The sequence below is a fragment of the Anomalospiza imberbis genome, chromosome 6, assembly GCF_031753505.1.
Source record: "Anomalospiza imberbis isolate Cuckoo-Finch-1a 21T00152 chromosome 6, ASM3175350v1, whole genome shotgun sequence".
NCBI classification, from domain to species: domain Eukaryota; kingdom Metazoa; phylum Chordata; class Aves; order Passeriformes; family Viduidae; genus Anomalospiza; species Anomalospiza imberbis.
The window spans coordinates 6,625,738-6,652,240 of record NC_089686.1 but is presented as its reverse complement, the minus strand read 5'-3'; the positions used below and the strand labels follow the sequence as shown (position 1 = coordinate 6,652,240).

The 26,503-nt window shown below is 42.8% G+C and overlaps 1 protein-coding gene across 1 annotated transcript in view; it reads left to right on the top strand.

Moving 5' to 3' along the window:
- Positions 1-26,503, top strand: part of KCNH5 (potassium voltage-gated channel subfamily H member 5) — a 148,945-nt gene that overhangs the window by 15,775 nt on the left and 106,667 nt on the right. Inside the window, exons 3-5 of the mRNA XM_068192164.1 lie at positions 3,668-3,774; positions 8,057-8,185; positions 22,514-22,629. Of these exons, the coding sequence (XP_068048265.1) occupies positions 3,668-3,774; positions 8,057-8,185; positions 22,514-22,629 (352 nt within the window). The remainder of the gene's footprint in view (positions 1-3,667; positions 3,775-8,056; positions 8,186-22,513; positions 22,630-26,503) is intronic.

Sequence of the window (26,503 nt, the reverse complement as noted above, 5' to 3'; positions counted from 1 at the left end):
AGCTTGGGCTGATATATAGAATAATTGGTATAAGTGAGTGCTAAAATGCATAGAATTTTTAGGTGGAAGAACTTTTCATCTGCTTTGCCAGGTGAAAATGAGCTGACAGTCCAGGAAGAACGGGGCTCATGTGTGACTGAGACGCCTCTAACCTCTGTTTAACCAAAAAAAGGCTCTGCCTGGAGGTGTATCAGTAGGTCAGCCAGCACCCAGGAAAATCATTGGTTTTGTGCCCAGTTGTCCCCAGTCATGACCATGTGTGTCTTCATGAACACGTTGAAATGAACAGTTGTTAAACACTGAAATGCAGTTTAATGTTGCAAGTTATACCAGTGTTTTCTAAATATTGCTGCTTATCAGCTGAGCTTTGTGATTTCATCACGCCTTTAGAGGAGCAGACATCCTTTAATGGACCCACCCTGGCATTTGGTACTTGGCATTCACTCCAGGCTTTGCTCTGCTTGCCTTTCCTTGCACATGAGATTTTCACAGCCACTGTTCCCACTGGAACACTGGGTCAGCATCTCTGCCCTGCCTTGTTTTGATTTACTGCCCTGAACAATGGGATTAAAATCCATTCTGAAAGGGAAATCCTGGCTCTAGTGAAGCTAATGGCAAAATTCCCACTGTGCTCAAAGAAATGGGATTATGCATGGTGGGTGCAGCTGGACTTGAAGAAGGGTAGATTTGGTGCTGGGATGGCACCTCTGTGGCCTGAGTTTTGTGTGTCCTTGCAGTGCCAAAGCTGTGCAAAGGAGCCCCACTGAGGATGACTGTGGGACCCATCTGAGGAATGATGTCTGCTCTTTACCTTGCAGAGTTTTGAAGCTAACTGTGTACAGATGTGTATCTGTATTTGCTGTTCCTCCTGTGTGGATGTTTGTCTCCTGTAAATGATGCCCCGACTGCTTTTGGATGAAGAGAGCTCTAAATTTGGTGGAGGGTTGGTTGCCTCCTGTGCTTCACCTTTCCTCTGTCCTGGATAATTCCTCTCAAAGAGTTTCTACTGCCCTGCAAACCCAGACCTGCTCTGATGCTGCTGCTCTGCATCCTGGCAAAGGACAGAGCAGCACAATGTGAAACTTCAGACGAGGCTTTCCTGTGCCAAGAGATGCTTTAATAAGAAGGTGGGAGCCCAGGCATCCTAAATGACAAGTGGTCTGCTTTAGAGGTGGAGAAAATATCTAAGATTGTGCTTTTCTTTGTGCACTTCAGCAAGTCTTGCTTCTCTTTGATAAGTGTATTTTCTATGTAGTAAGAATCCCAGTAGCAGAGTGGTTTTGATATTTATGTCTTGTACAGTTTGAACTCGAGGCATTTGACAAGCATTAAATAACAAAAATAAAAAAAAAGAAGAAAGACAGAAAAAGACAGTGATTGACTAAAGAAGTAGGAGTCCCTCCATGTATACAAAATAGACTAAATTAAATTAAACTTGTGATAAGCAAAATCTTATATAACTCGTGAGTAAAAGGCTCTGAGGTTCCTTTGGTGCTGTTAAAAATTGCCTTCTGAAAAAATGTTTTTATTGTTCCAGAAGCCTTTAAAATGTCTCTTTATGTGTGAATATAATATGAGATTTGAGCATTACAGGTTTACTGCAACAATAAGATGCTTGTAATTTAAAACATAAAGTTGATTGATTGTGTTCTGCAGCACTAACTGGTATCGTCCACCTCTCATCATCAAGTAGGATTTGTCATTTTAACACTAATTAATGATGACTTTCTGTATTATAAATCATGTAAAATCAAGCACTCAACAAATTCTTGCTATTTTTTCCTTCAGGGCTATGAGAAACACTGTTTTAAGTCTCAAGAAAACAAAAAAGAGATGCATCAGAGCATTAAAAAAGGCATAGATTAAAAAAATTAAAAATATCAAACTCTTTTTGTTGTCATCTCATAGATAAATGTATAAAATGTTATCAGGTGAAATGGGGAAAGGCAGGTCATTTGAAAAGGAGCAGTAGGCTGTGTTCTGCATGTCCTCGAGACATCTGTGCATGTTAATGATTATCAGGACATTACTGAAGCCTCCTGCCTGGGTAAAACCATTTCCTGCTGTCAGCTGCTCTAGTGGCACCTCCTTTGCTGTCCCAAAGGTGACACTACCCCAGCCCTGCCACCTTCACCACGCAGCCATGTTCCCAAGTGCCACATCCTCGTGTTTTCTGAACACTTCCAAGGGTGTTGATTCCACAGCATTCCTGCCAGCCTGCTCCAGTGCCTGAGCACCCTTTCAGTGATGTTTTTCCTAGTACCCAATCTAATCAATGTCTGTGTTAGCAGTGAAGGGGCAGCTGTAGTGACACTCAGATGTTGCAGCCACTCTGATGCCTCCATCACCCAGACCAGGCACCACCTTGTTGTGGGAGCAGCTCCATTGCTTCCCTGGGCTGGCTATGAAGGGAAAAGATTCATGGTCTGGCCTTCATTGAGTACGTTAATGCTTGCTGAGCCTCTAACCACTGTGTTGTTTTATTGTTTCTTTCAGACCAGTAGACATAAAATAAATGTTTATTGAACCTTTGGAAGTCTGTTGATCAATAAGAGAAGCTGCACTGAAACCACAGAGGCACTGATAGCTTTTCCCTTTCATATTCTCAGGGTTTTCTGTTGTTGGTTTCAGCTGAGGCACAAACTGTTTGTGGAGGAAGAGAATGGCGGGGGGGGGGAAAAGGTCTGATCAATTAAAAATATATTCACCCAAGTGTCTGAAAAGCTTTTATCTGATGTTCCATTTTCTTTCCGTTCTGTAATTGGGAATTTGCACAGAGCAGCCTTCGCTTATTTTTAATCCAGGGGAGAATGACAATAAGGGCCTGGCTGTTTCCTTACAAAGGCTGTCAAAAGCAAGGTCAGGGGGTTGGGTTTGCTTACACCAGCTGGAGGTCTGACCTGGAAAGGAATGCAAAGATGAGATGCTTAAGTGGCAAGAAATAGCGGAGTTAAAATTACATTTTTATATTCTCAGTCTGGAGAGGGATGAATCTCCAAAAGCGTTTTAGTATTTTCCACTGAGCTATTAAAGAAATGCAGTATACAGTAAGGAAAATGAGGATGAATTTGGTTGTTTGACAGTAGTGCAGACAAAGCTACACATTGCAGTCATTGCGCCTCACTGTTTAAATCCTACCTCTATTTGTGTTGGTATTTAGTAAAAGAATTTCAATTATTTTATTGTCCCAGATGCAGCTTGACAAGATTAGATTTGCAGCCACTGGTTCAGCCAACAGCCTTTACCTGTAGTAGATTACATCCCTCCTCCAGAAGGATTTTCAGGAGGATTGAACAAAATTTGGGAGATTTTAGAGGTTTTGTTCAATTTTCTCTGTTTTGACAGGAATACTCCCATGGCCTGCAGCTGTGGTGATAATGGTTTCATAAGCTGTCAGCTCTTTTTCTAACCATATATCCTTAAAGATATACTCAGTAAAGCACTTAATGAAGCATTATCTTGGATTTATTTGCAGTAAGAAGGTGGTCATGGTTACTTGCTATTGTAGGTGTCCTTGTGACACTCTAAATATTTAAATGGAGTGTAAATCATAATTAAACCTTGGTAAACGACAGCTCATAGCATCTTCAATGCTTTTGCTATTTAAGGTGACTGTAACAATGTTGTTGCTTTTCTAGAAAAAAAGAGAATTTTTTTATTTTTCCAGTTTTATGTATGGTGAACTGACAGACAAGAAGACCATTGAAAAAGTCAGACAGACTTTCGACAACTATGAGTCAAACTGCTTTGAAATCCTCCTTTACAAGAAAAACAGTATGTATATATGTGTGTGTGGTGCTGGGAGTGATAAAGCATATTTAAAGCATGCAATAGACTGAAAGAAATTTATATTTTGACATATGGGTAAATCTGGGGCAAGATTTGGAGAAGAAACAGGTATTTTGGTTACCACAGCTCAGGAAGAGAGCTCTCTTTTCAGGCCAAGCATTCCGATTGCCAGGAATAGTAGTTGTTCCCTGCTGTCTCTAGTCTGACTCCTTATTTCAAAAATATATTTAGTTTTGAGGATTGTTTCCCTGAAGGGAAACTGACTGGGTTAAGTGAAAAGAAATGCTGAATGAAGTTCCCCCACATCCCTCAGGAAACTCCCCCATGTCTCCACAAGTGAGAAGCCAGGTCCTGGTTGTGGAGTGGCTGCTCCCAGCTCTGTCGAGATGCCTCCGTGGTGTGTAAACCAACACGTACCAGCTCTGGAGAGAGTGCTAAGCCTGGCACATAGCCCAGGGATTAGAAACCCAGGGACTTCCATGGCTCAATGAGGTTCAGGGCCTGTGTTCCTTCTTGGTGGCGTTGGGTTTGCAGGAAGTTGCCAGAACCGGAGATTTTCTTCATTTTGTCTTAACCATGAGCCATTCCAGTCACATTTTCTGTCCTGGGCAGTACTGGCTTGTTGACCTCAGAGCACATTCTGAGCACAGCCCATGCTGTTGTGTGGCCTCACGCTGGACTTGTGCATGGTGGACAGATCTGCTGAGCTGGTGGTTATGATTCCTGTTGTTGTCAGTGGAAATGAGTGGCCTCCTTCACTAGCACAGACCACCTTCCTAAGATAGAAAACCAAAACTCAGATTAAAGGTGCTCCAGAAAAGCTGGTTCCTCTACTCTGCACAGAATTGGTCCAGGTGACTGGGTTGGTGGCCAAGAGCAGTCCAAGACCAATCCTGATGGAGATGTTCTCCTCAGTTTGGCTCTCAGTGCCCTGTGCAGGTGCTGTGGGGCCGGGGATCTTTCCCTCTTGTTCATGTGCCTGGAGCCCAGAATCTGAGGCCATGCTTCCCCTGGGTGGGCTTTGATGCTGACATGGGATTACCAGAGCTTTTCCCTGCATGTTGTGGCTGAGGGAAGGGAATGTTGTTCCTCAGGAAAGAGCTCCCTGTGCCTTGACTGCCCCATTTCACTGCAAACTCACCTAAACTTTCATGACATTGAAGGGAGCGTCCTGACACCTCCTCTTATGCTTTACCTCTGTTTTCCCTTTTTAGACTAAATCTTCCTGTGTGGGCACTAAAATAGCAGGAAATGCCTGTAGAGTTCTCAAGTTCTGCCTGCATCAAGGCATTTTAGCCAACATGTTAATTAAAGAGAGAAGCCAGACCAGCTCTGAAGTCCAGCTGTTCCTGCAGGTGCCCAGGGGAGCCCTCCAAATGACCTTTTTTTGGTTCCTAAGCATATGGATGTGTCTGTTCCACAGATTTTTTTCTGCTTCTCTTCTTGTTTCCTGTGCATTCCAGGTCAGCTGGATGCCCCCTTGCATCAGGGGAGTCTCCTGGGACAGGCTCATGTTGGGTGTCTTTGCCAGTGGTGGTGCCCTACGCTGCCATGCCCTGTGTCCATGTGATTTCCAACGTGGTTCCCGGAGACCCTGTGCTCTCTCCAGCCCTGCCTTCTCTTAGTAAATGCTGGAGTAGCTCTTGCTTTAGAACGGACCAGAATTATATTCTATTTATGTATAAAAAGAGAAAAGTTTTCTCTTGGTGACTTTCCTGTGACAAGGCAGATGCTTTTTGCTTTGGGTTTGTGGATTGTCTGCTGGAGCTTGATGATGCTGCAGAGATTTATTGAGCTGCAGCTGCCTTAATACAATCTTCACCTTTGCCCAGATCTCCGAGCCTACACTTCCCATAAATTATGCAGGATTACAGAAGGACTGTATGGAAAATTACTCAGTATTCCTCTCCGGGCTCGAGTCAATTCCCATCCATAGCATCTGTTGCCAGCTTTCTTCTCCATCACCTGAAGCCCAGAACCTCAACCCTCACTGATGCTAACAGGCTCACCTCTGGGCTCCAGCTCAGCAGCTGGTGTGCTCAGGGTTTGCTTCCATTTGTCATTCTCTGAGCCTTGTGGAAGATGGTCCTTCAAGACACTGCCTGCTTATCCTCCAGGCTGAAAATTGGAGCAGAGAAGGAAATAAAGATTAGTTATCTGTTGGTATGAATGTACTTCTGCAGAGTGTAGGTGGTTACTCTGTGGAAGGGCTTGTGTTTATCACCTACATGAGGCTTGCAGTGTCTTCAGAGCGCCCTCCCACCCATTTTCAAACAGTAGGTCCAGGTGTGCTGTGTATTTTTGATAATGTGGCACAATGTGAATTGTTTGGTGGTTTGGTTTTTTTTTTTTTTTTCCTTTACCCATTATTTTTGCTTCTGGAAGAGGGAGATTTTGGGGTTTTTCAGGTTGTTTTCCCATCCTTCTCTGCTGTGTTAGAGATGATTTTTAAGGGCTGATGTTCTCTGGCAACATCTGTTTGACTGCTGCCTTCACATTCCCCTTGGTGTTCTAACCCAGCTTGTAGCTTCCAGCTTCAAGACTTGAAAGCTTGCTACAACTCTCTTCTGCTTTGCTCCATTCCCATGTTATATAGTCCTTACCTCTGCCCCTCTGCCCACACAACTATTCACCAACCACATTAGGCATGCCTGCATATACATATACATATATATATATATTTATATATATATATATATATATATGTTTATGCGTGGCTCTCTCTAGATATGTTTATCTAGATGGTAATACTCAGGAAACCTCTTTTCCTGCTTTTTCTTATTTTGCTGCTTCTGCAGCAGTAGCCACCTTGCCTCTGTCTCTGATTTTTGTCAGCACCCTTGTACAGGGTGTTTTGCCTACTTGCTTTCATCTCCAAGGGTACCAATGGATTCCCAGGTACAAGTGCAAATTACTTCTCTAGAAAGCTGCAGCACTCTGTTTTAGTAGTTATGAAAAGTCTTTTGTCTTGGGTTAGCAACTGGGAATTAAGATAATCAAGTAATCAACGTAATGGCTTTGGAATTATCACAAAAAGCAGTCCCACATCTCTCCCACTTCTCCAGTTTACTGGTAGTGAGTTACTGGTTTAATCTGGGTTGTATTTCAATAAACCCTTGTGGGTTTTAACCTTCCCCACAGTAATCCTAGCCCAAATGGTTTTCTCAGCCCTCTGGGATCTGTGCTGCAGCTCCTGGCACAGCTCCCGGACCTGGTGCATCAGAGGAGGTTTGGGGGGGCCACAGTGCCCGTGTGGGATAACAGTGGGCAAGAGGCTTGTGTCAATGTGCCAGCTCTCAGGCAGCTCAGGAGAAAAGCCATTCTGTCAACTGGCTGAAAGCACATCAAATCCCAGAGGTAATTATCTGGCTGTGAAGGCATTTATGGTGCAGTGTGCGTAGGTGCTCGTTTGGGATGGAGAACGTCTGACATTCCCAGCCCTGCAGGGGAACAGGGTGTTTCTAAGAAAATTGCTCCAGTGTTCTAGGATTTCACCCCTTGTGGAGCACACCTGCAGGTCTGCAGGGAACTGCCACGTGCGTGTCAGCCTGGAAGCTTCAGCTCCTGAGCACCTGCAGGAGCCCTCTGCAAACAGGAGGGATTTACCAAAAGCCAAGCTGGTCACTCCAAAACCAAGGGCTGGTTTTGGCTGTTTATTTGGTGGGTGGTAGGATTTGAAAAACACTTGGTTTCATTTCAGAAGTTAAGTAGAGATAACTGTGCTGCACTGGGCAGGGCAGTGAGGAGCTGGAGGTGTGACCTGAAACAAAAAAAAAAGAAATCAAATCTGATTTGTCCTGATAGGACATTGAGAGTCCAACTCAGGTCCTCTTAAATAATGTAGTCATATAAAATTTGGAGCACTTCCCAGTATATTCCATAATTTTTGGATTTGATAGCTCCATATTATCTAAAGAAGGAATCAAAGATGCCATCTACCTGACTTTTTCTCACCTTTCCACGTTTCAGACCTAAGTTTGTGCAACATGCTGGGAAAAAAACAAGAGCAAGAGGGGAAGAACAGTGTATTTTATTTCTGAATGAATTTTTATATAGCCTCCTGTCTCTGTCATCTAGTTAGATTAACGAAGCTGTAAAAATGGGAATATGTTGTTTTCCTTGGAGGAAGTGAAATTAAAAACTCTGGAGGATGCAGAAATATTGAGATACACAGCTAAACTACATGGGTTTTTAGTGTTTAAATGTTATGGGTTGGGGGTAGTCTGTGCTACACCACATTCCAATGTCACTTTTTTCTCTGCTCCAGGAACCCCAGTTTGGTTCTACATGCAAATTGCACCTATAAGAAATGAACACGAAAAAGTGGTTTTGTTCTTATGCACTTTTAAGGATATCACTTTGTTCAAGCAACCGATTGAAGATGATTCAACAAAAGGTAAACATGAAGTATATTATTATTTTTTGTGAAGGATAGAAGTAAGTGCTTGAGCTCAGACCTGTCACAGGGACGTGTCTTGTCTGTGATCTGTATCTTGAACTGAGGAAATGTTTCATGACCTGTCAGGGTTTCAATGCCACTCTCCTAAATTATTAAAAAAAAAAAAATAAGGGTAAGTCACCATGAGTGGAAATTCCCTACTAATGTTTTTCTAGAGTCACAAGCCTTCATTTTTCTCTGTAATTCACTTCTTCATCACTACAGGAGGCACTTTCTAAAAATTACAGTTTTGAGTCATTTGAATGCTGTGCTGTTTTGGAGATCTTTCTGTTATGGGACAGGTGTCATCTTTTCAGGAAAAAATAATTCCAGCTCCTTGTGATGAGATATTGATATTTCTTCCCATTCTCCCTCTTGGAGGTGAAATGTGAAACAGCCTGCTTGAGTCATTTATTACTGCTCAGGAGTGATGACTGCATGGCAATGGGCATTGTGCTTGTTACTTATCAGCTGCAGGGCAGGATTTTGTTGGAATGCTCTTGTCACTGAACAGCTCCTGGCCAGGCCTGCAGCCTTGCAGGAGAAATTGATGGGGAAAGGTACAGAGGATCTGGCAGCATCATCCTCTGCTTTAGTTACAAAACACGTGTCTTGTGTCAGGTTTACATGTGTATTGCTTTGGGTGAAACAATGCATGCTTACATAAAGAAGGACTTTATGACATTATCCACGTCTCTTGGAAGTTGCCTGCTGATGATTAATTCTTTACTATGTTTTTTCTTCATGCTTGAAGAAGGTTTGATATCTTACTTGGAGCTAGTGTGCTCTAAGCCATCATCTTTAGGATAAAGTTGGTGTCATTTGAATGCAAACAGCTTCTTAGTATCTACATAGCACTTATTGAAAGTGTTTGGATAACTGAAAAGTCAGTTTATAAAGGCAGACTTAAAATGAAAGGCTCCCCTCCAAGCTAACACTAAATATGACTTTTTTTTTTTTTTTTTGTCTAGAGAGTATTATCCATAAAATTATAAGATCCTGATATAGGAATACCTTCTCAGCCATCATAAACTTTATTGCCTCGACAATTTAGCTAGCAACCTGCAAATGTTCTTTATTTCACTTTCAGCTCCATAATGTAGAATTCTCCTGCCTGGAAATAATCTGAGACTTTTAGGGTAAATGCCAGTTAATTAAAAGGACTTTATAGGTATCTGAAGGCATGGGACTGGCTCCTTGCTACAGTGTATGTAATACATAGTGTGAGCTCACCAAGGAAAAAAACAGTGTTTACAAGAATCCCCTTGTAAGGTTTCATATTTGATGCCTTCTGTGGGAACCAAGATGTATTTCACATGGAACCAGCTCCCAGATCCCCCCTTTTACCCAGCTCCGTCCCACTTCCCGCAGGACTGAGTTGCACTGAGAAGTGTTGGACTGCCGCAGGACAGAGAGTACATACTGAAGGTGGCTCTCAAATGCAGAAATGATGAATATTTGTCCTTTGGATCCTCAGCCTCAGGGAGATTTAAACTCTGCTGCCTTCCCTGGTGAGGCAGGGATGTGCTCCAGGGGCTGAGCTCTTCCCTTCCCCATCTTGTGGCTGAGGAGGAGCAGAACCCATGTGGCATCCAGAACAGGAATATATGTTCCTATGGGAAAGAGCAGTAGCAGTGAAATGCATGACTTGTGTGCTGCTGCTGTGCACTGGAGAGCACCATTAGTTAAAATGCCAGGTATTAATGATGGAAATTACAGAATATTGCCCTCAGCAGTCAAAGAGGTTTGGCTCTATGTCTAAAGAGCCCTTACTTCTGTCAAAGTCATACTCTAAAACCCCCAAAACTCAACCAGAACATTGCAGATGCAGTGCAGCCACATTTCCCAAGTGCCTTTAGAGCATAGAATTGGAGCCTTAAGAGTCTGCTCAGGATGCTTTGTTTAGAGCATTGAAGAGCATTGATCTGTACCTCCAACAAACCTCATCATTACAAACCACTGGGCCGATCTTTCTTCTGCTTCTGTATAAATTAAAGCTTGTCTTTTGCATCCTTTATATAAGGAAAACATGTTCAAATATTTGCAGCACTTTACTACAGGGGTGGGAAAAGAGCACTGTTGCATTACCCTGTGTGTCTCAGCTGTGTGGGTCTCTGGGATCCCACAGCACTGGGATCATAGTGGTTTTGTGTCAGACATGGTGCTATGAGAGATACATAATTCATTGTCCCTGCAGATAACATTACATTGTACTTAGAAGCTGCCAGGCCACTTCCTTTTTGAATTATGAGATTGATAAACACATACGTTAAAATTTAGCGGAGAGTTTTTAAAGTCTTGTGGAAAAGGGTTTCAATAAAATGCTGCTGCTGGTTGCTGGGATTTGCCATTGAAAGGGCCATTTTTTTTCCCTTTTTAAAAGAAGTATATTTCTTAAGAAATTCTGCCAGGACCATGCAATACATAATACATGAGTAACTATGGTGCAGATGAGTTACTGTGTGTTACTTATGGGAGCAGTAAATTTGAGATAAAAAATTCAGCAGGAATAAAATATTGATGCCATTATGCAATAATCTCTCCGTACCAAAATGTTCTGCACTCTTCAAAGGTGTGTTGCTTTGTTGTGAAGCTTCAGTATGTCATGCTCCTGTGAGGTATTTAAATCATGGCACTGTTTGTATCTACAGTGCAGAGTGTCTGTGTGTCCCCACTCCTGGAAATACCTGGTTGGGTTGGCCAGCTCTGCGTGCAGTGGGGTTGGCATCTCATGGAGACGTTGACAGGGAACAGCAGGTTTGGGGGACACAGAGTGGTGCTGAAGATGCAGATCTGCCCAAAAGTGTCAAGCAGCTTGTTGGGTTTGTGAAAAGAAGACAGACAAATGAAACAGTTGTCCTACTACAAAGCACATTGCCAGGGTGAGGTGGGATGTTTTTTTCCTGGTGTGGGTTTAAAAACATATTTGTTGAGTGCAAAAAATGCAGTTGACTTCACGGGGACAAGCCCCGTGCGAGCAGAGGGAGTCAGAGAGGTCTGGGACACTGTGACAGATGGTGTGTCTCTGCTTGCCTGTGTGCTCAGCTCTTGCTCTGTTAATGCTGAAAGGAGGAGGAAGAGGAGGGAGCTTTGCTTGCCAGAGGGAGTAAAAGTAATGAAAATTTTTGCCAGGCTCACCCAGGGGGCTGTGAATTTGCTGCAGACCAGAAAGCTGTTGAAACTTACTGGACTGTAAGCAAGACTTGAGAGAAGGGATATTTAAAAGCCACCTTCCTCTCATAAAATACAGTGACAGAGATCAAAACCCTTGTTTTCTGAGACGGTACAGGCCTTCAACTGTTGACTAAAGACTGGACTGACTTGTTTTCTTGTTACTTGTGCTCCAGTCTATTATTGCTGGATGGTGCGTGGGAGACCTATGATGTATGGCAATGAAACAGTGACCAAAAAGTGCTGTAAAGCCATTCCTTGTAAATGGAAAATTACTTCAGAAAGTGTCTAACCAGTCAAAAGTGTCTGAACCACCCCAGCAGCTCCAGCAGAAGCAGCAAAAATGATGATAGAAGGAAGGATCAGCCTCCTGGTTGATGTGTTCCCGTCTGATTGAAGGTGCCACTGGCAGCTGTGGAGGTCTGGAGGATGGAGAGAGCCCCTCCATTGGTTTGGTTTTGGATTTATAGTGCCCCAGCTCCTGAGCCAGTGGCTGATGAGCTGTGGATGGGGGCAGTGTGGAAGAAGAAGAGGTGTGAGAATTCGTGCTGAGGAAGGAGGCCACGGCTTCCCTTGGTTGTCACTGGGCCAGTGCTTTATTTTCTGGTTAAGGAGCTGTGCTTGTCTGATCTCTCCTTTTTTTCTCCTGCTCCTCTTTGCTAATAGGAGTATTTGTCTGATCTGGATTCAGTAGCCAGCAGCAGGTCCCACCTGTGGTGGCAGAGGGCCAGATCCCCAGGTCTCCTGGCTCGAGGCTGTGCACAGCAGAGGTGGAAAGCCATCATCACAAGCATATGAAAGATCATATCATGTATTTTCTTTAGGCAAATAAAACCCAAAGGATCTTTTCTTTTTTTTTTTTTAATGTTTGTACCATTGTCAGGTCACAGTTGGATACTTTTATCAGCTTGCTGAGCTTTTATTCTGTCTTTACCCAATGGCCTTTTAAAAACATCTGAAGACTTTCAATTTCTCCAAAGACACACAGTGGTAATAATCTTCTGTTTATTTGTCAGGAAAAAAAATAAGCCATTTTTCTGGGCCCTAACTATTAGAAGGGTGAATGGGGCCACTTAAAATGTTAACACCATTTGAAGCCAGGAGTGCTGTAGATTCTATGGAACAAAAAATTTAAGAATAGGAAAAAAAACCCAAAAGATCAGCAATTTTGGTTAATAGTGGAGTTTCACCTAGTTGCGCAATGGTTTTATTCCCTTTGTTATCATCAGTGAAGAAAAAACATGGCCTCTATATAAACTTAGAATTTTTTGTTGGCTAGGATCCTCACTGGTTATCTCGGGTCTCTGTGGAGTGAAACATCAGGCTTGTCACATCTGTAGTGATGGGGAAGTTCTAGTGAATAATGAAGGGATGTAGAATCAGGATGCAAAGTTGTGTTAACGAGCCCCCTACAACTCAGGACGGTGTGCTGTTAACAGATGGGATCGGGAAATGGCACAGCAAGATCCTGAAGTTGTTTTGGTTAAGTTTTTTTTCCCTTTTCACTTGATAGAGCCAGACTCTGACAATCAAGTCTGTCTGGGACAATGCTGTAATACTTCCAGTGATATAACTCTTTATGGTTATATAACTCTACATAATGATACAACTCTATCTCAGAGTGTGACAGGGCTATAAAAAGTGTAGTAGTTGCAGAAATATGCACTTATGGCTTGCTAATCCTTGCTAAGCCTATAATTCTGATCCTTTTTTATCTTTAATAAGTGCAAGATATTAAGCATATATAACTAGTTGCACATGGGAACCTTTTTTTCCTTGAGGGGGTATCCATCCTGGTGATAATAGAGGAAGTGGGTGGAGGGATTAGAGCATGAAAATAAGGTTTCTACCTTTAGCTGAAGCACAGTGTACCCTGTTGAGTACATCAGCTTGACAGTAATCCATCACAGTAATTTAATAGGTTACAATTTGGATATCCTTAACATGTTTTTATTGCACTTTTCTGTGGCTGTAATAACAAGGGTCACAATAGAGACCCACTTGTTCTCATGCTGCTTCCTTTTGCTGTGATCTGCAGTTTCCCTCCCTTCCAGGCAGCAAGGATATCACCTCCAGTTCTCCATTCTCCCCTGGGTCTAGAGTGCAGCAATCAGGGACTCCTGGGCTGGGAGAAAGGACTTTGGTGGGGGAGGGGGATATGACACAATGAGCATTTGCCAGGACACCAGGTGGGTTTTCAGTGCCAAGAGCAGAAAACTCAGTGCAATGCTGCTGAGAGATAATCTCTTCTAGAATTTAGCTAGATAATATTTAGGAAAAAAAGACTATTTTAGGTAGTATTTTAAACCATCCATTTGGGATAGGCACAGCTTGCCAGTAACCTGGAAGACCTTCCAAGGTTGCTTTTCTCCTGTTCCTGCAGGACAAGCATTCCTGTTATCCATCCCTGTTATGTGTTCAGTGGCGTGCTGCTGGCACTTTCTGCAGACACTGCACAGGCTGAACAGTCACAGAGAGATTTGCTTCCTCACTTTCAGGAGTGATGCTCCAAGGCCTTATTTTCACTGCCTCTTCCCCCTCTGTATCCTTTTTCGCTTTATTGCTGCTGGAGACCCACCGTGATGAAGAAAAGGGAATTTCCATATCCAGGGTTGTTTAGTTTCACAGAAATGAAGTACTTTTTTTCTGAATCTGATAGAGTCTTTGGAGCCCTTTGTGTGCTCCGTCAGCAACCCATCGATGCACATTAACTGTCTGCAAATTTCTGGAAGTTTAATGTGCAATGAGAATGAAATCCCATTGAAATGAAATCTAACCCTGTGAGAGATTGAATTAAACTGGAAGCTGATCTTTGAAGCAGAAGCTGTTTGTAGATGGATACACTTTGTTTGTAGAAAACTGAACACTCATCATTAGGCAAATCTAAAATAATAAGTATGAATGTAGTGCAGTTTAAAAGTCTGATCTGTGTAACAGAGGGCATTCCACTTCACCAAGTTGCTCCTCTGCTGAACCCATGAACTTGTGTGTAACTAAATCATCCCCTCCAGGGAGGCATCCGGGATTGATTTAGAAGAGGCTGAGCATCCACTACATTACTTACTATGTTTTGTGCTTCTCCGTTAGGCTTTTGGCATTAAAGAAGTGTCAAATTAGCCTGGCTTCAGCTTCTTGCAGTGGCACCTTCTTATGTCTTTTTTCCCCACGGTATTAAGAAAGTCCCACTAAGGCATTTACACATATAATCAGCTCATCACTGTGCCTTCCTTTGATAAAGTAAATGAGTTCAGCTCCTTAAACCTCTCTCTAGACTGAATTTGGAGGTCTGGTGATGGCAGATACATGGATATTTTAGTTGCCCTTTAATCCAGCTCATTGGCAGCAGTAGGGATGAAGCTGTGGTGGCCTGGATTTCAGCCTCCCAGGTCCCCAGTGAGTTTCTGCAGCAATTATTGTGGCCAGGTGGGTTTCCAGCTAATTCCTCATTATTGCTCACTGCTCAGCATCCAAGCCCGGTTCTTACTGTTATGTATCCAAGGAGCAGGTGACTTTTTGCCAAAGCCGATTACATGCTGAATTGCTCATCTACCAAGACCTTTGGATCCTTTTCAGACCTGTTCTTTGCTTGGGACATTTCCCCCTCCCGTGCTGGAGTTACAGTTTTCATTGCTTTTCTCTGGATGACTGTTTTCCATTTAAAACGTGTTTTCATGGCACGTGCTCAGTCATCAAGCACATCATCCTCTTTGACTGTCCTCAGTGCTTTTAACATTCCTCTAATCCTCCTGTCATTTGACACTTCCATCAGTCACTTTATAAGGACTTTCAAACCCTGGAGGCAAGCACTGAATAGGATGCCTGGCCACTGGTGTCCAGAAGGATCCCAGTAATAAATTTTAACTACTTTCCACTGCTCCTTGTTTGATACTTGCCAAGTAATAAATTCTTCACCCATTTAACCTGTAATTTACTGAACTGTGTGGTCTCAATATCTCGTTGTGAGTGTCACACAAGGGTCAATTTGGTGAAGATTGCTGTGCAAGAGGCTTTGGCCTCTCTGTGTCTCTGGGGTGATTCAAATGCAGAACCTGGAAGAGGTGATGGATGGGATGAGCACTTTGCTATCTGACCGACTTGTAAAAAGCCAGTTAACTGACATTTACAGTAATTAGTATTTTCTTTTTTTCCCCTTCTTCTTCCCAAAATCTGCACCTGGTTTTGTACAGTTATGGGAATTAATTCCCCAGTGGCCCTGTGTTTGTGTATAAAGTTTAGCCTTATTTGCAGAAAAGTGAAATGTAAGAAGTTGGGCACTGTACATTTAGGGCTATTTGAGAATTAAATTAAAAAATATTCTGTAATTTTAAAATGTATGCCTAGTGTAGTCTAGAGTTATATAAATCTTAGCTCTCCTTATCAGTAGATCTCAAAATGGCTTGCAAATTAGGTAATTAGCATTACCTTCATTTTAAGGAGGAGAAACTGAAGCTCAGAGAGGTAAAATGATATGCCCAAGATTACCCATTAGTTCTTCATCCATACTGAGCTCTCCAGCAATTGCAGTGGGTGGATGGTAACTGGGAAGACAACACTGAGCAAGAAGGGAGGTTGGATGTAAAAATTATCCCAGGAGTGCAGTGCATTGTCAGACAGCGGAACACACAGAGTTTCAATTCCAGAAATTTATCCCAATATTTTGAATTTCATTTTAATAGACTCTAAGTCCAGAAATATTTTTACTGCACCATGGGAATGACTGAACATTGTTTGACTATTAATCTGTTTAGTCAGGAATCCTGTTTATTCCCCTCTGTCTCTAAAAACCCAATACTGGGATTATCAAGTTTTTCAAAGAGACAGTGAACTCTTTCAGACTTACTTTGCCTGCAATAAACAGCAAACATCCAGCCATTGTCATGCTTTTACTGCTTGAGAGTGTAGAAATAATTTGGATTTATACATGCTAACTATTTATGCCAAAGGATGTTCTGTGTTACCAATTGAATTCCACACTCCCTAACTCTGAGCAGTTAGCACTGCAAAACACTCTTTGCTCTTGTGGGTAAGTCATAAATTATATATTATTTAAGCATTCTGCATGTTAACTGTTTTGTGCTTCACGATGAGATCAGAACAATCTTTCCATGGCTGGGATCTGTTCCCTGTGCTCCTGGAGGCAGGAATCAGCACAAGCAGTGCTGGAATTGCCCTCTGCAATTGTTTTTTTTTCACACAGAATATAATTCTTAACCCAAGTGTATTCCCTGCAGTCTAAGGTAGGGGATAGTTCCCTGTTATACTGATTTAAAGTCATCATTATTTAAGACCAGACAAAACCTGACAAAAAGGTTAATTGCAACTCAGTAGAGTTACATTAATGCTTTATTAGGGGAACTAGTCATGTTGAGGTTTTTCAGAGCAAGTGCACCATAAAGGACATTAACATTTCACCTTGAGATTTTAAACTCTTCATAAACTCTGATGTATGAATTTATCTTTAAAATAACACAATGCAGTTTAAGAACTAAATAATTTTTTTTCAGTGTGGCTGCTGGCTGGGTTGTTAGCTCTACATGTGGAACTGTACGCAAACCCAGTCAGAGAGACTGCAAATTTTCAACTCTTAATTAAATTATGGTGAGAGTTCTAAAGGTTTTATCACTTGCAGTTAGTAATACTTGAAAATATTTTCTGTTTTGTGAGCTTAGTGAGCTTGGAAATCCTTCTGATTACAAGGTTTTGTCTCCACATAACCTTTAGGAAAGAGTCTTGGATGTCTTTTCCAACCTAAACGATTCAATGATTCTGTCTCATCCATTCCAGCATCACTTCTGCTTGGGGAAGCCTCCCTTGCTGCACTTTCTTTGGACACATTTCACTCTGTTTTTTTTTTTTATGCTCTGCCATACACTGCATTAACATTTTGGACCTGGCTGGTGTTTCTTCCTGCCCAGGGAAGGCAGCAGAGAAGAGGAGCAGTGTTGGAGCTGGCTGGGGGTGTTTGTGTGCTGCATCCATCTGCAGGGTGTGTTGCTGGGGAGCAGGATGCTGACCAGAAGGGCAGAGAGAGGTCCCTGTGGCAGTGCAAGGGTGCAGCTGGCAGAAATGTGAAATTGTGAAGTCTCTAAATGAGTCTGGAAAGGATTTTGCACACAGAGAAAGCAGTGAGTGCAGCAGTGGAGGGGAGGCTTGTGCAGAGCAGCTGGCACAGAGCTGTGCCCATCCCAGCTGTCCAGTGTAAAACAGAATGATGGATTTGGGATCTCAGGAAGAAGGATGTGTGGGCATAATACTGCTGTTGTTGGAGGAGGAGCTGATGGAAAGGCACGTGCTGTAGCGAGTGGGATAGTTTGGACTTCCTGGTGGTAGAGGGACAGAAGGATTGAGCTCTAACCTTGAAATACCATTTCCCCCTCAGGAGCCATGTAGTTGCTGTAGTAGTGTAGAAATCTATACATTCATAAACCGCTGAGTGGCTGAATGAGCTCCTCAGACCCTTCTGGAAAGCTTTTCCTACCTCTGAGGAGGTGTTTGGGTGCTCTGTCTGCTTCACCTGACTATTCCCTACCTCCCGCCCGTGCTCCTGCACTCCCCCAGGCATCCTGTCACAACATCAACAGCTTCAACTAGTGTCACAGCATCTAAGGTTTAGAAAAAATACCTTTTTAAAAAATTAATTTGGTATTCCTGTTTTTATTTCTCTTCAGAGAAACCTCTGGCTCAGCTGTTGTGTGAAGGACATCACAAAGTCATCTCTGTCTCAGTTAGACCCACAGTCAGAGGGCTTTCAAATTGGCAGTCTGGTTTAAGGCAAGAGGCATGGAGAATAGTGGATGTAAAATATTTAATTGTGTCTAAAATGCATGGAGGAAGAAGGAAGTTGCCAGCTTGGAAGGGCAGCATTCCAACTGGGCCAAGGCAGAGAGTAGTTTAGGCCATGTCTATCAGCATGCTTGCCTTCTTCATGTCCTGTTCTTGTAACTGTTAAACCTCCAGTTTACTGAGAATGCAGTAATTTTACTTTGAATAATGGATAGAAACAGGCAAATATTTTGCTAGGTTCCTGTTTAAGAGATCATTGCTTTGGATCCTGAGAATGAATAGAATGAATGCAGGTCATGAGGTTTTTTTTTTTTTAAACAGGGGAACAAATGCTTCTTATTTTGTGCCTGGATAAGAAAGTAATTAAAGAGAACCAGGGGAAACAATCATTTTATTTATATGATACTCCAGAATTTTCCATTCGAGGTGGTTCACATCTTTGTGTGGAACACCCACTTTAACTGCTTGTAAGAAGCAGCTGCTGGCCTGATCTGGTGTGTGATCTGATGATGATGCTTTTTTTCCCAAGAACCTGAGTGCAGTGGTGCAAGTTCAGGGTGCTATTTTTCAGGCAGTGATGTGGAAGAAAGATGCAATCCAGCTGAGCTGAAGAGAGCATCAAAAGTGTTGCATTTTCTCATAAGTACATTTTTGTTTTTGCCCCTCTTGCACCTGCTATTTGTGCGTCTCCTTTACTCTTTCCAGACTGAAAATATCTGTGAGGACAGACGGTCACTAATACTTGGGATAAAATTATCATTCTTTTCAAGTGTCTGTCTAAAGAGGAAAAGAAAGGAGAGAATCGTTTGAAGAAACATTGACAGCAGTAGGCAGCTATGCAAATTTTCCCTGGTCTATTTAAACATACACACTGGTTTCAGATATAATTCTGAACTTGTCTAGTCTACAACAAGGTCAAGAAAGAGAGAAGTGTACCCTGTGCAGATTATTTCAGACACAAGGCAGCCTGTATACATTTTCACCTTCCCACTCATAACCCAGCATCTTGCTGTTGCTGTGTTTTTAGTTCTCTTGGGTTGTAAATAGGAAACAAAAGAACCCGGTACTTTTTTCACACTATTGCAGATGGGTAGATTGGAGCAGGTAAAATAATGTTGGACTTCGTGCTGAGTTGGAGAAAAAAAAGTCATGTTATTGTATTCTGTGCTTCCAGTGTCCAGAATCATGGGCTTCACAGGGCTGAAAGAAAAGTGAAAATGTGAAGTCTCTAAATGAGGCTGGAAGGGTTTTGCAGAAGGTCTGCTCTGCCACAAAGCAAAGCTTTGGTCTTGGTGGAGAAAGGACACAATGAAATGGTTTGTCCTGTGAAAAGAAGAGGTCACAGCAGATGAGCAGAGGGGTAACTTTGAATGCTAAAATGTGTGGCTTCTTTTTTCACATGACATTGATGATCTCACTAGTGGTAAAGAAGGATTTGAAAAAAAATCTTAGTTTTTCTTTCCTTTTTATTTTTGCAACAAAAGGGTTGCTGTTGTCTGGTATGCAGTTTACTGCTCCATCTTCCCTAACTTCCCCAGGAATTCTGCACTTGTGGTTAATGCAGGACAGATGCTTTTCTTACCTAGAACAGTGACAATGGATTTCTCACCAGTTCTGCTTTTATAAGAGAGGCATTTTAAACCCCATATTTTTATGAGAGGAATCTTTCAGCCTGCAAAGCACCATGACAGGGGATTTCTAGAGAGTGCATGAAGCCATCTCCTTGTCATTGCCAGCCTCTGACTCTTCTCCAAATCCTCCTCACAGTAGTGCAGGAGCTGGCCTCACCAATGAGGAGGAGATGGGAGAGATCACTCTCCTGGACCTGCTGGCAGTTCTGTGTCTCATTCAGCCAAGAATTTCCACCATGGACACGTTCAACTTGATCCTCTGGGAATCCCCACACCATTTTCTGCCAAACCACTCTCCAGCATGGATTGGTGCATGGGGTTGTACCTCCTTAGGTACAGGGCTTTTCACTTCTCCGTGCTGGACATCCCCATGTCCCTGTCAGGAGCTGGAGTAGCTGACAACACCCAGATGTGACAAATTTGGGCTGTACCCAGCAGTTTGTCTGTGGTGGTTTTGTTTTTGCTGAGCACTTTTCCATCACTCTCGTATCAGCTGTGAGGCAGGATGACAAAATAAAGATTGGGGAGTGGCCCATAATTGTCCTTATGGACCACAGGGAAATATTTTTCCAGGGGAAGAGGACCATGACTGAATACATGAGTGTGTGAGTACCTGCCCACGTCTGGAAGTGAGTGAACACCTTCTAGGAGGAGAGCTGCTCTTTTTCCCTGGTTCTTGCTGTGTGCTTGCAGTGACCCAAAATAAATCACCTGCGGGCAATGTGGCCTCCAGCAATTACTAGAAATGCTGGGGCAGAGCTGTCACAATGCTGTTACCAGGCTCACTTGGTCTTTGAAATTGCTGGTTTAGAAAAATAAAGAACAGTTCTGACTTCTGTCTTAAAGCTGTCTCATTCCTGCAGTTTTATAGACAATTAGGAAAATGAAAAGCACAAGGATTTTTTTCTAGAAATTAATAGTTCACAGATCACTGCAGTCTGCCTTGACCTTGTTAAATAAAGTGCATATTCCTAATTGAATATCTCTGTAAGCTCCAGAAGCATGAGACATATCCAAAGCTCACATTTAAAGTTTACATTTGAAAAGTTAATAAAATGCTTCTATTTTTTACCTTTTCCCAGTGAATTTTTTATGTGCATTTTTGAGGTCATGTATAAATAGCCAGACACAAATGTTTGTGCAGTGCTGGTGGCGTGTCATGGTATTTTAAGCTGTTCTGATTGTTAAATGATGAACAATGGATTTACATTTGTGTGAATGCGATATGTATGTGGTAAATGGCAAAGCCAAGTTTGTACATCATTTTTTCTTGAAGTTTTATTGTCTTTTCTGTTCCCTGCTCGTTATTTCGTCTCCCTCAGTGCTTCCATTAATATTCCAAGTCCCTGGCTCCTATCAGCAAAAGGCATTTAAAAATAAGCACAGGTTGCCCAGAGCAGCTGTGGCTGCTTCATCCCTGGGAGTGTTCAGGGCCGGGCTGGATGGGGCTTGGGGCAGCCTGGTCTGGTGGAAGATGTCCCTGTTTATGGCAGGAGATTGGAATGAGATGGTCTTGAAGGTCCCTTCCAACCCAAACCATTCTGTGATTCTGTGATGATTCTAATGTAGAAATGCTGTGTTTCTTTTCTCAGATATGAATATTTTCCCTAATTTTGACCTACTCAGCATTCAAATTAAATTAAAGTTAAACCTTCTCCTGAACCCCTTTCCTGTCTGTAACTTGTTTGATATTTTATCCTCAACTTTCTGATAAAACAATGACATTATACCTGGCTAAACTGAATGTTCAGCATCTCCTTCCGTGTCCTTGGGAATATATTTCCTTCCTAAAGATACTTGGATTTTCAGTTTTCCTGCTCAATACTGAGGTGCTACACTCCTGAAAATCCTGGTGTTTTCTTTGCTGTACTCATCTACCCCATCCACTGATGCATCCACACCATCACAAATACTGGAGTGTTTTTCCAGCAGGAATGACTTGCTGACATGTCCCTGGGTTGGTGCTGCTGTCAGTATCAAACTGCTCCTTGCTGGGTGCTGCAGGAAAATGTTCCTCATGGGCAGCTCAGTGTGTGGGTTCCAGGCTACAATTAAAGCAGATGTTTATCATTAGTATAATAGCTAAATTTATTACTTAATGCCATTTAAAATCAAGTTCTTAATCTGACTCTAAATGCTTAATGATTTTTTTTTTTTTAGTTTGAAGCATTGCTGCTGATGCAATATTTTAAATTTTTTTTCCAGTTTATTTTTGTCCCTGAATTTAGCTGGGGCAAAAACCAGTAAAGACTTAAGGATCAGATTTCTGGGGCTGCTCCAGTGGTCCTGAATCAGCAGGAGCCTTTCTGTAGGTGGAAAGGATTTTCCTTCAGCAGGATTTGCAGGTTTGGGAAGCCTTTGCTTGAATTTCAGTGGCTTAGAATTAGATTTCAGCAGCAGAGAATGTCCCCAGAAGGCTGAAAACAGGATATCATCCCTCTAACACAATGTCTCCAGAAGGCAGAAGAAAGAATGTTTTGATTCTTTTCACTTTTACCTGTGTTGCCTTGAAGGAGCAGCATTTTTCCTCTTTTGCAAGGTCTTTAAGCCCGGAGCCTGAAGCTGCTCTGTGCGGCAATTTAGAGAAACCATTCAGGTCTGAGAATGAATACTGCCGAGCAGAAAGGAGCTTTACTAGCACTGGATGAGGCCTGAGTAGTTCTGATGTGATTTCTGACACGGTTTCCTTCTTTTCCTGCAGGCTGGACCAAGTTTGCCCGGCTGACGCGGGCGCTGACCAACAGCCGGAGCGTCCTGCAGCAGCTGACGCCGATGAACAAGGCTGAGGTGGTGCACAAGCACTCCCGCTTGGCTGAAGTAAGTGGGGTGGACACCAGCCACCTCCCTTCCTGGGGAGTGGGGGGAAGAAAACCCACCCTAATTCCCATTGGGAAAGGATATTCTTAGAGAAATATATTTCCCTGACTCTGATTTTTTCAGCCTCGCCTCCACTCGTCGCAAAGCAGCACCACATGGCAAGCCCACGTTTTTAGGACAGGTCATAAAAGCACTCTCTCTAGGTCACTTTTACTTAAATGACACTATTTCTGTGCACACAGTCCTCGACTTCCAGGTTGTTCCTTAACTAGGGGTGTACAGTGTGCTTCTCTACTGTGCTGTCTCACAGTGACATGGAACCAGGATTGATGTCCTTGCGTCCCTCTCCTGGAAAAATGGGATTGTTTGAGAAACCACTTTGGAAGCATCCCTGTCTGGGTCCCCATGGCCTGCATATATACCCTGATCTTGACTTTCCTGCAAAGCCATTCCTACAATATTTCCCTCATCACTTTTATCTTCAGAACTTATGAAATGAACTCTTTGGCAGGTTGCAAATATCTCCTTAACAGTGAAGGTGGTGCAACAAGTGAATACTTTCAAGTTAACTTAGGAAATAGAGGTACTGCCTTCATCTTCATGTCCACTGGTAATGAAAACTAAATTGGTCAAAAATACAGGGTCAAAATATATGAGCTACTGAAAAAGACAGCCCTTGTGCCAGAGAACTTATCCTGTAGAACTGATAGCAGCTTTAAATGTCATTACCTTTCTGGTTTCATTACCTTTCTGGTTTTAGTGAACTTTGATAATAAAAATCTCAAATTATCAGAATGGAAACCCACAGTTTTCAAGTGTTGGCAGTGTGGCGTTTTCCCTTGAATGATCCCATACCAACAGCTTGGATAAATGCTGGATTACTGACACCTCATGCTTTTTAAAATTCATGACGTTTCAGTGTCCTGTAAGTCCAGTTACAGCCATTCTTGGTTTAGTCTGGAGAAGGGAAGACTGGAGAAGATATAAAAACAATATTCAAAGGAGTCCAAAGCAGCTGCATAGAATGAGGGAGGAAATTGTTCACCAGGACAACTATAGCTAGAGGAAAAAAAATGGCAAGGGAGATTTAGATCAGGCAGCAGCAAAACCTCAGGTAAGGGAGTAGGTGTGCTCAGGAATAGCTGGGATGAGGTTGTACTCCGCGGTAGTTGCTTGGAGAGCGTGCAAACTCCTCTCTTAAAAGTAGTTTATGGCCGGAAAGTGCTTTGTAGGCAAAGTGCTGTGAAGAAGGCAGACTGAGGGGGGGTTCACCATCGCTGTACAGGCCCCATTTTCCGTATTTCGGTATCTGAGGAGGACCATTGTCTTCATAGCTCATCCCTTGCAGAATGTGCTGCTCACCATATCAGACTTAACAGTTACCAGTCATTTTTATTAGCTGTACACAGGAATAATCCAGACAGTCTGTGGTGAATGCAGCTGACTAACAAAGATATTGTGTATTCTTTGGTGATTAAAAATCCATGCAGCATGAAAGAAATAATCATTATAGTTCAGTGGTCTCCACAGCCACTTGCCACCCACTCACCATGTCAAACTCAGCATGAGATTATGTTAAGAATAATAATTATGCTTTTACAGTATCGTGGGAGCTCCCAAGCACTCCACTACCAGAGGCACAGGGAACTATCAAGCATATGTTAATCGCATTCTGCTTGAGCACTAAGTAGTTTATTTTTCCAGCTTTAGTGAGGACATTTCCATCTCCTGCCCCAGTGAACAATGCAGGGAACAAACAGGCCTGAAGAAACCAGGGAAAGAAGTCCCAGTGCTGATTTATCAGTGAAGTGTTAGAAACTGATGTGTCCAAAGAGATACCTGGAGATAACCAAATTACGAGGCAAAGCCAAAATGCTGTGTTAAGTGCAGGTGAAAATTTTCACTTTGAAAGAAATTTTCACAAGGCTGCTGTGAGAAAATGATTGTGTTGATTGCTGCTTTAATTCCAGGGAAAACGCCATGGATCCACCAAGTTCAGTGTGCTGCAGTGGTTATAGGAGTATAGAAGTGCTGACAGTGAGTCTGTCCTGGGCACTGGGGGAGGGTCACCTGGAGTTTGATGTTTTTATAGGTCTGACCAGGGTTTGGCATCTGTGCTTGTCTCTGACAAGTGCCACTGGGACCACACCACTCCACAGAGGCCTTTGTGTTACACTGGGGCTGGTGTGACCTGAGGCTGTTGGCAAAGGGAGCAGCCACAGGCTCCTGGAGGTCTTTGCTGCTCTCTCACTGCTGCCTGGGTAGTGGCAGTGCTTTTCTAGCCATGGGATAAATTTGTGCAATTCTGCTGACCCTGTAGGAAAAAAAAGTGGCTAATTAATGTAACAAGTTAGTTTTTCGTTTTGTCAGCTCCACTGACTTTCCCTACAAATTGTGATTGCTAAAAATGGACTTAGGGAGGGTGGGACCAGGTAGGCAGAAGCAGGGTTGCATCCCTTCAGCCTGACATTGTCCCAGATTTGACATCTTAGGAAGCCACATCCCCCATCACAGAATGAGGGAGGCTGCTGTTGTTGTCCCTTGGTGTTTCCTGGAGAACAGATTTTCAGTACAGCCAGATTTTTACTGTCTGATCTCAGTAACAGCTTTCTCTTAAAAGCATCTAAAAGACAAGACTGCGAAGAATTAATGGAGAATCCCTGTCTGTGGTACTTGAGTTCATATTCCTAGTTATCCAGTTTATTCAGAGCCATTTACTCCTCTCCATTGAGGAAGGTCCTGTGTTTCATCAACTTTACTCGTCTGAGGCTGCTGTTTTCAATCCAACTGTCCCTGGAAATATGGTGTATCACCCCTAGTATGGGGCAGGTGTAGGGCTGAAATGAGTTTTAATGTTGCTGTAATTACTTATTTTATCCCATACAGACATCAGATCCCCAGATGGATCCCCAAATGGATCTTTCAGTTGTCAGTGCAATAAATTGCCATGAGTGTGTTCCTTTGTGCTTTTGTTTCTTGTGTTGGACTGAGATAAGAGGTAATTATATTAGCTGGGAATGCCTTAAGTGAATTTGGCTCTGTTTTTGCAGTGTTTCCAGTTCCACAATTTTATAGCAGTGAGCATACAGGAGATTATAGTCCTATGCAGAAAAAATGAGAAGTAATTACAGGAAATAAAGGAGAACCCACTAGTGATGTTGAGCTTATGGGAGCAACAACTTTTTGAAGAAAATACGAAATAAGTGCAACATTGGCAGGGTTTTAGGCAGAGGTTGTGCACGTGATGCCTCATTTTAGGAAGTCGGCCAGCAAGGCTGGGGTCTGTTTCACCTTTGATAGGGTGTTGCTCTGTCTCAGCAGTGATTTAAAATAAGGTCAGGCACAAAGAATTAGTCTTGAAACTATTATAAATCTGAATGAGTGTTCATGTTTAGTTTATGTGTTAGGAAGAAACTCCTTTTTGTGAGGCTGGTGAGGCACGGGAACAGGCTGCCAGAGAAGCTGTGGCTGCCCCATCCCTGAAAGTGTTCAAGACCAGGTTGTATAGGGCTTGGAACAACCTGATGTAGTGGAAGATTCCCTGCCCGTGGCAGGAGGGTTGGAGATAGATCATCTTTTAGGTACCTTCCAACGTACACCATTCTATGGTTGTGTGTTCATAACTACAAAGCCTACGCTGGCATGGTAGTACCCAAAACCTCTGTATGGGGCCTCTCTTCCTTTGCTGTTGGCATGGTTTCCCCTCAGTCCATCTGCAAAGACCTCCCTTTTTGCAGGAATATCCTGAGATGCCATGCTCCTCCCGTTCATTGAGTGATAGCTGCCTCCACACACCTTAAATAAATCAGGTTATTTAGAAACTGTGGGTTGCCTTGCAATGTCCAACGAGCACAGTCCCATCTCCGCTGCTGCT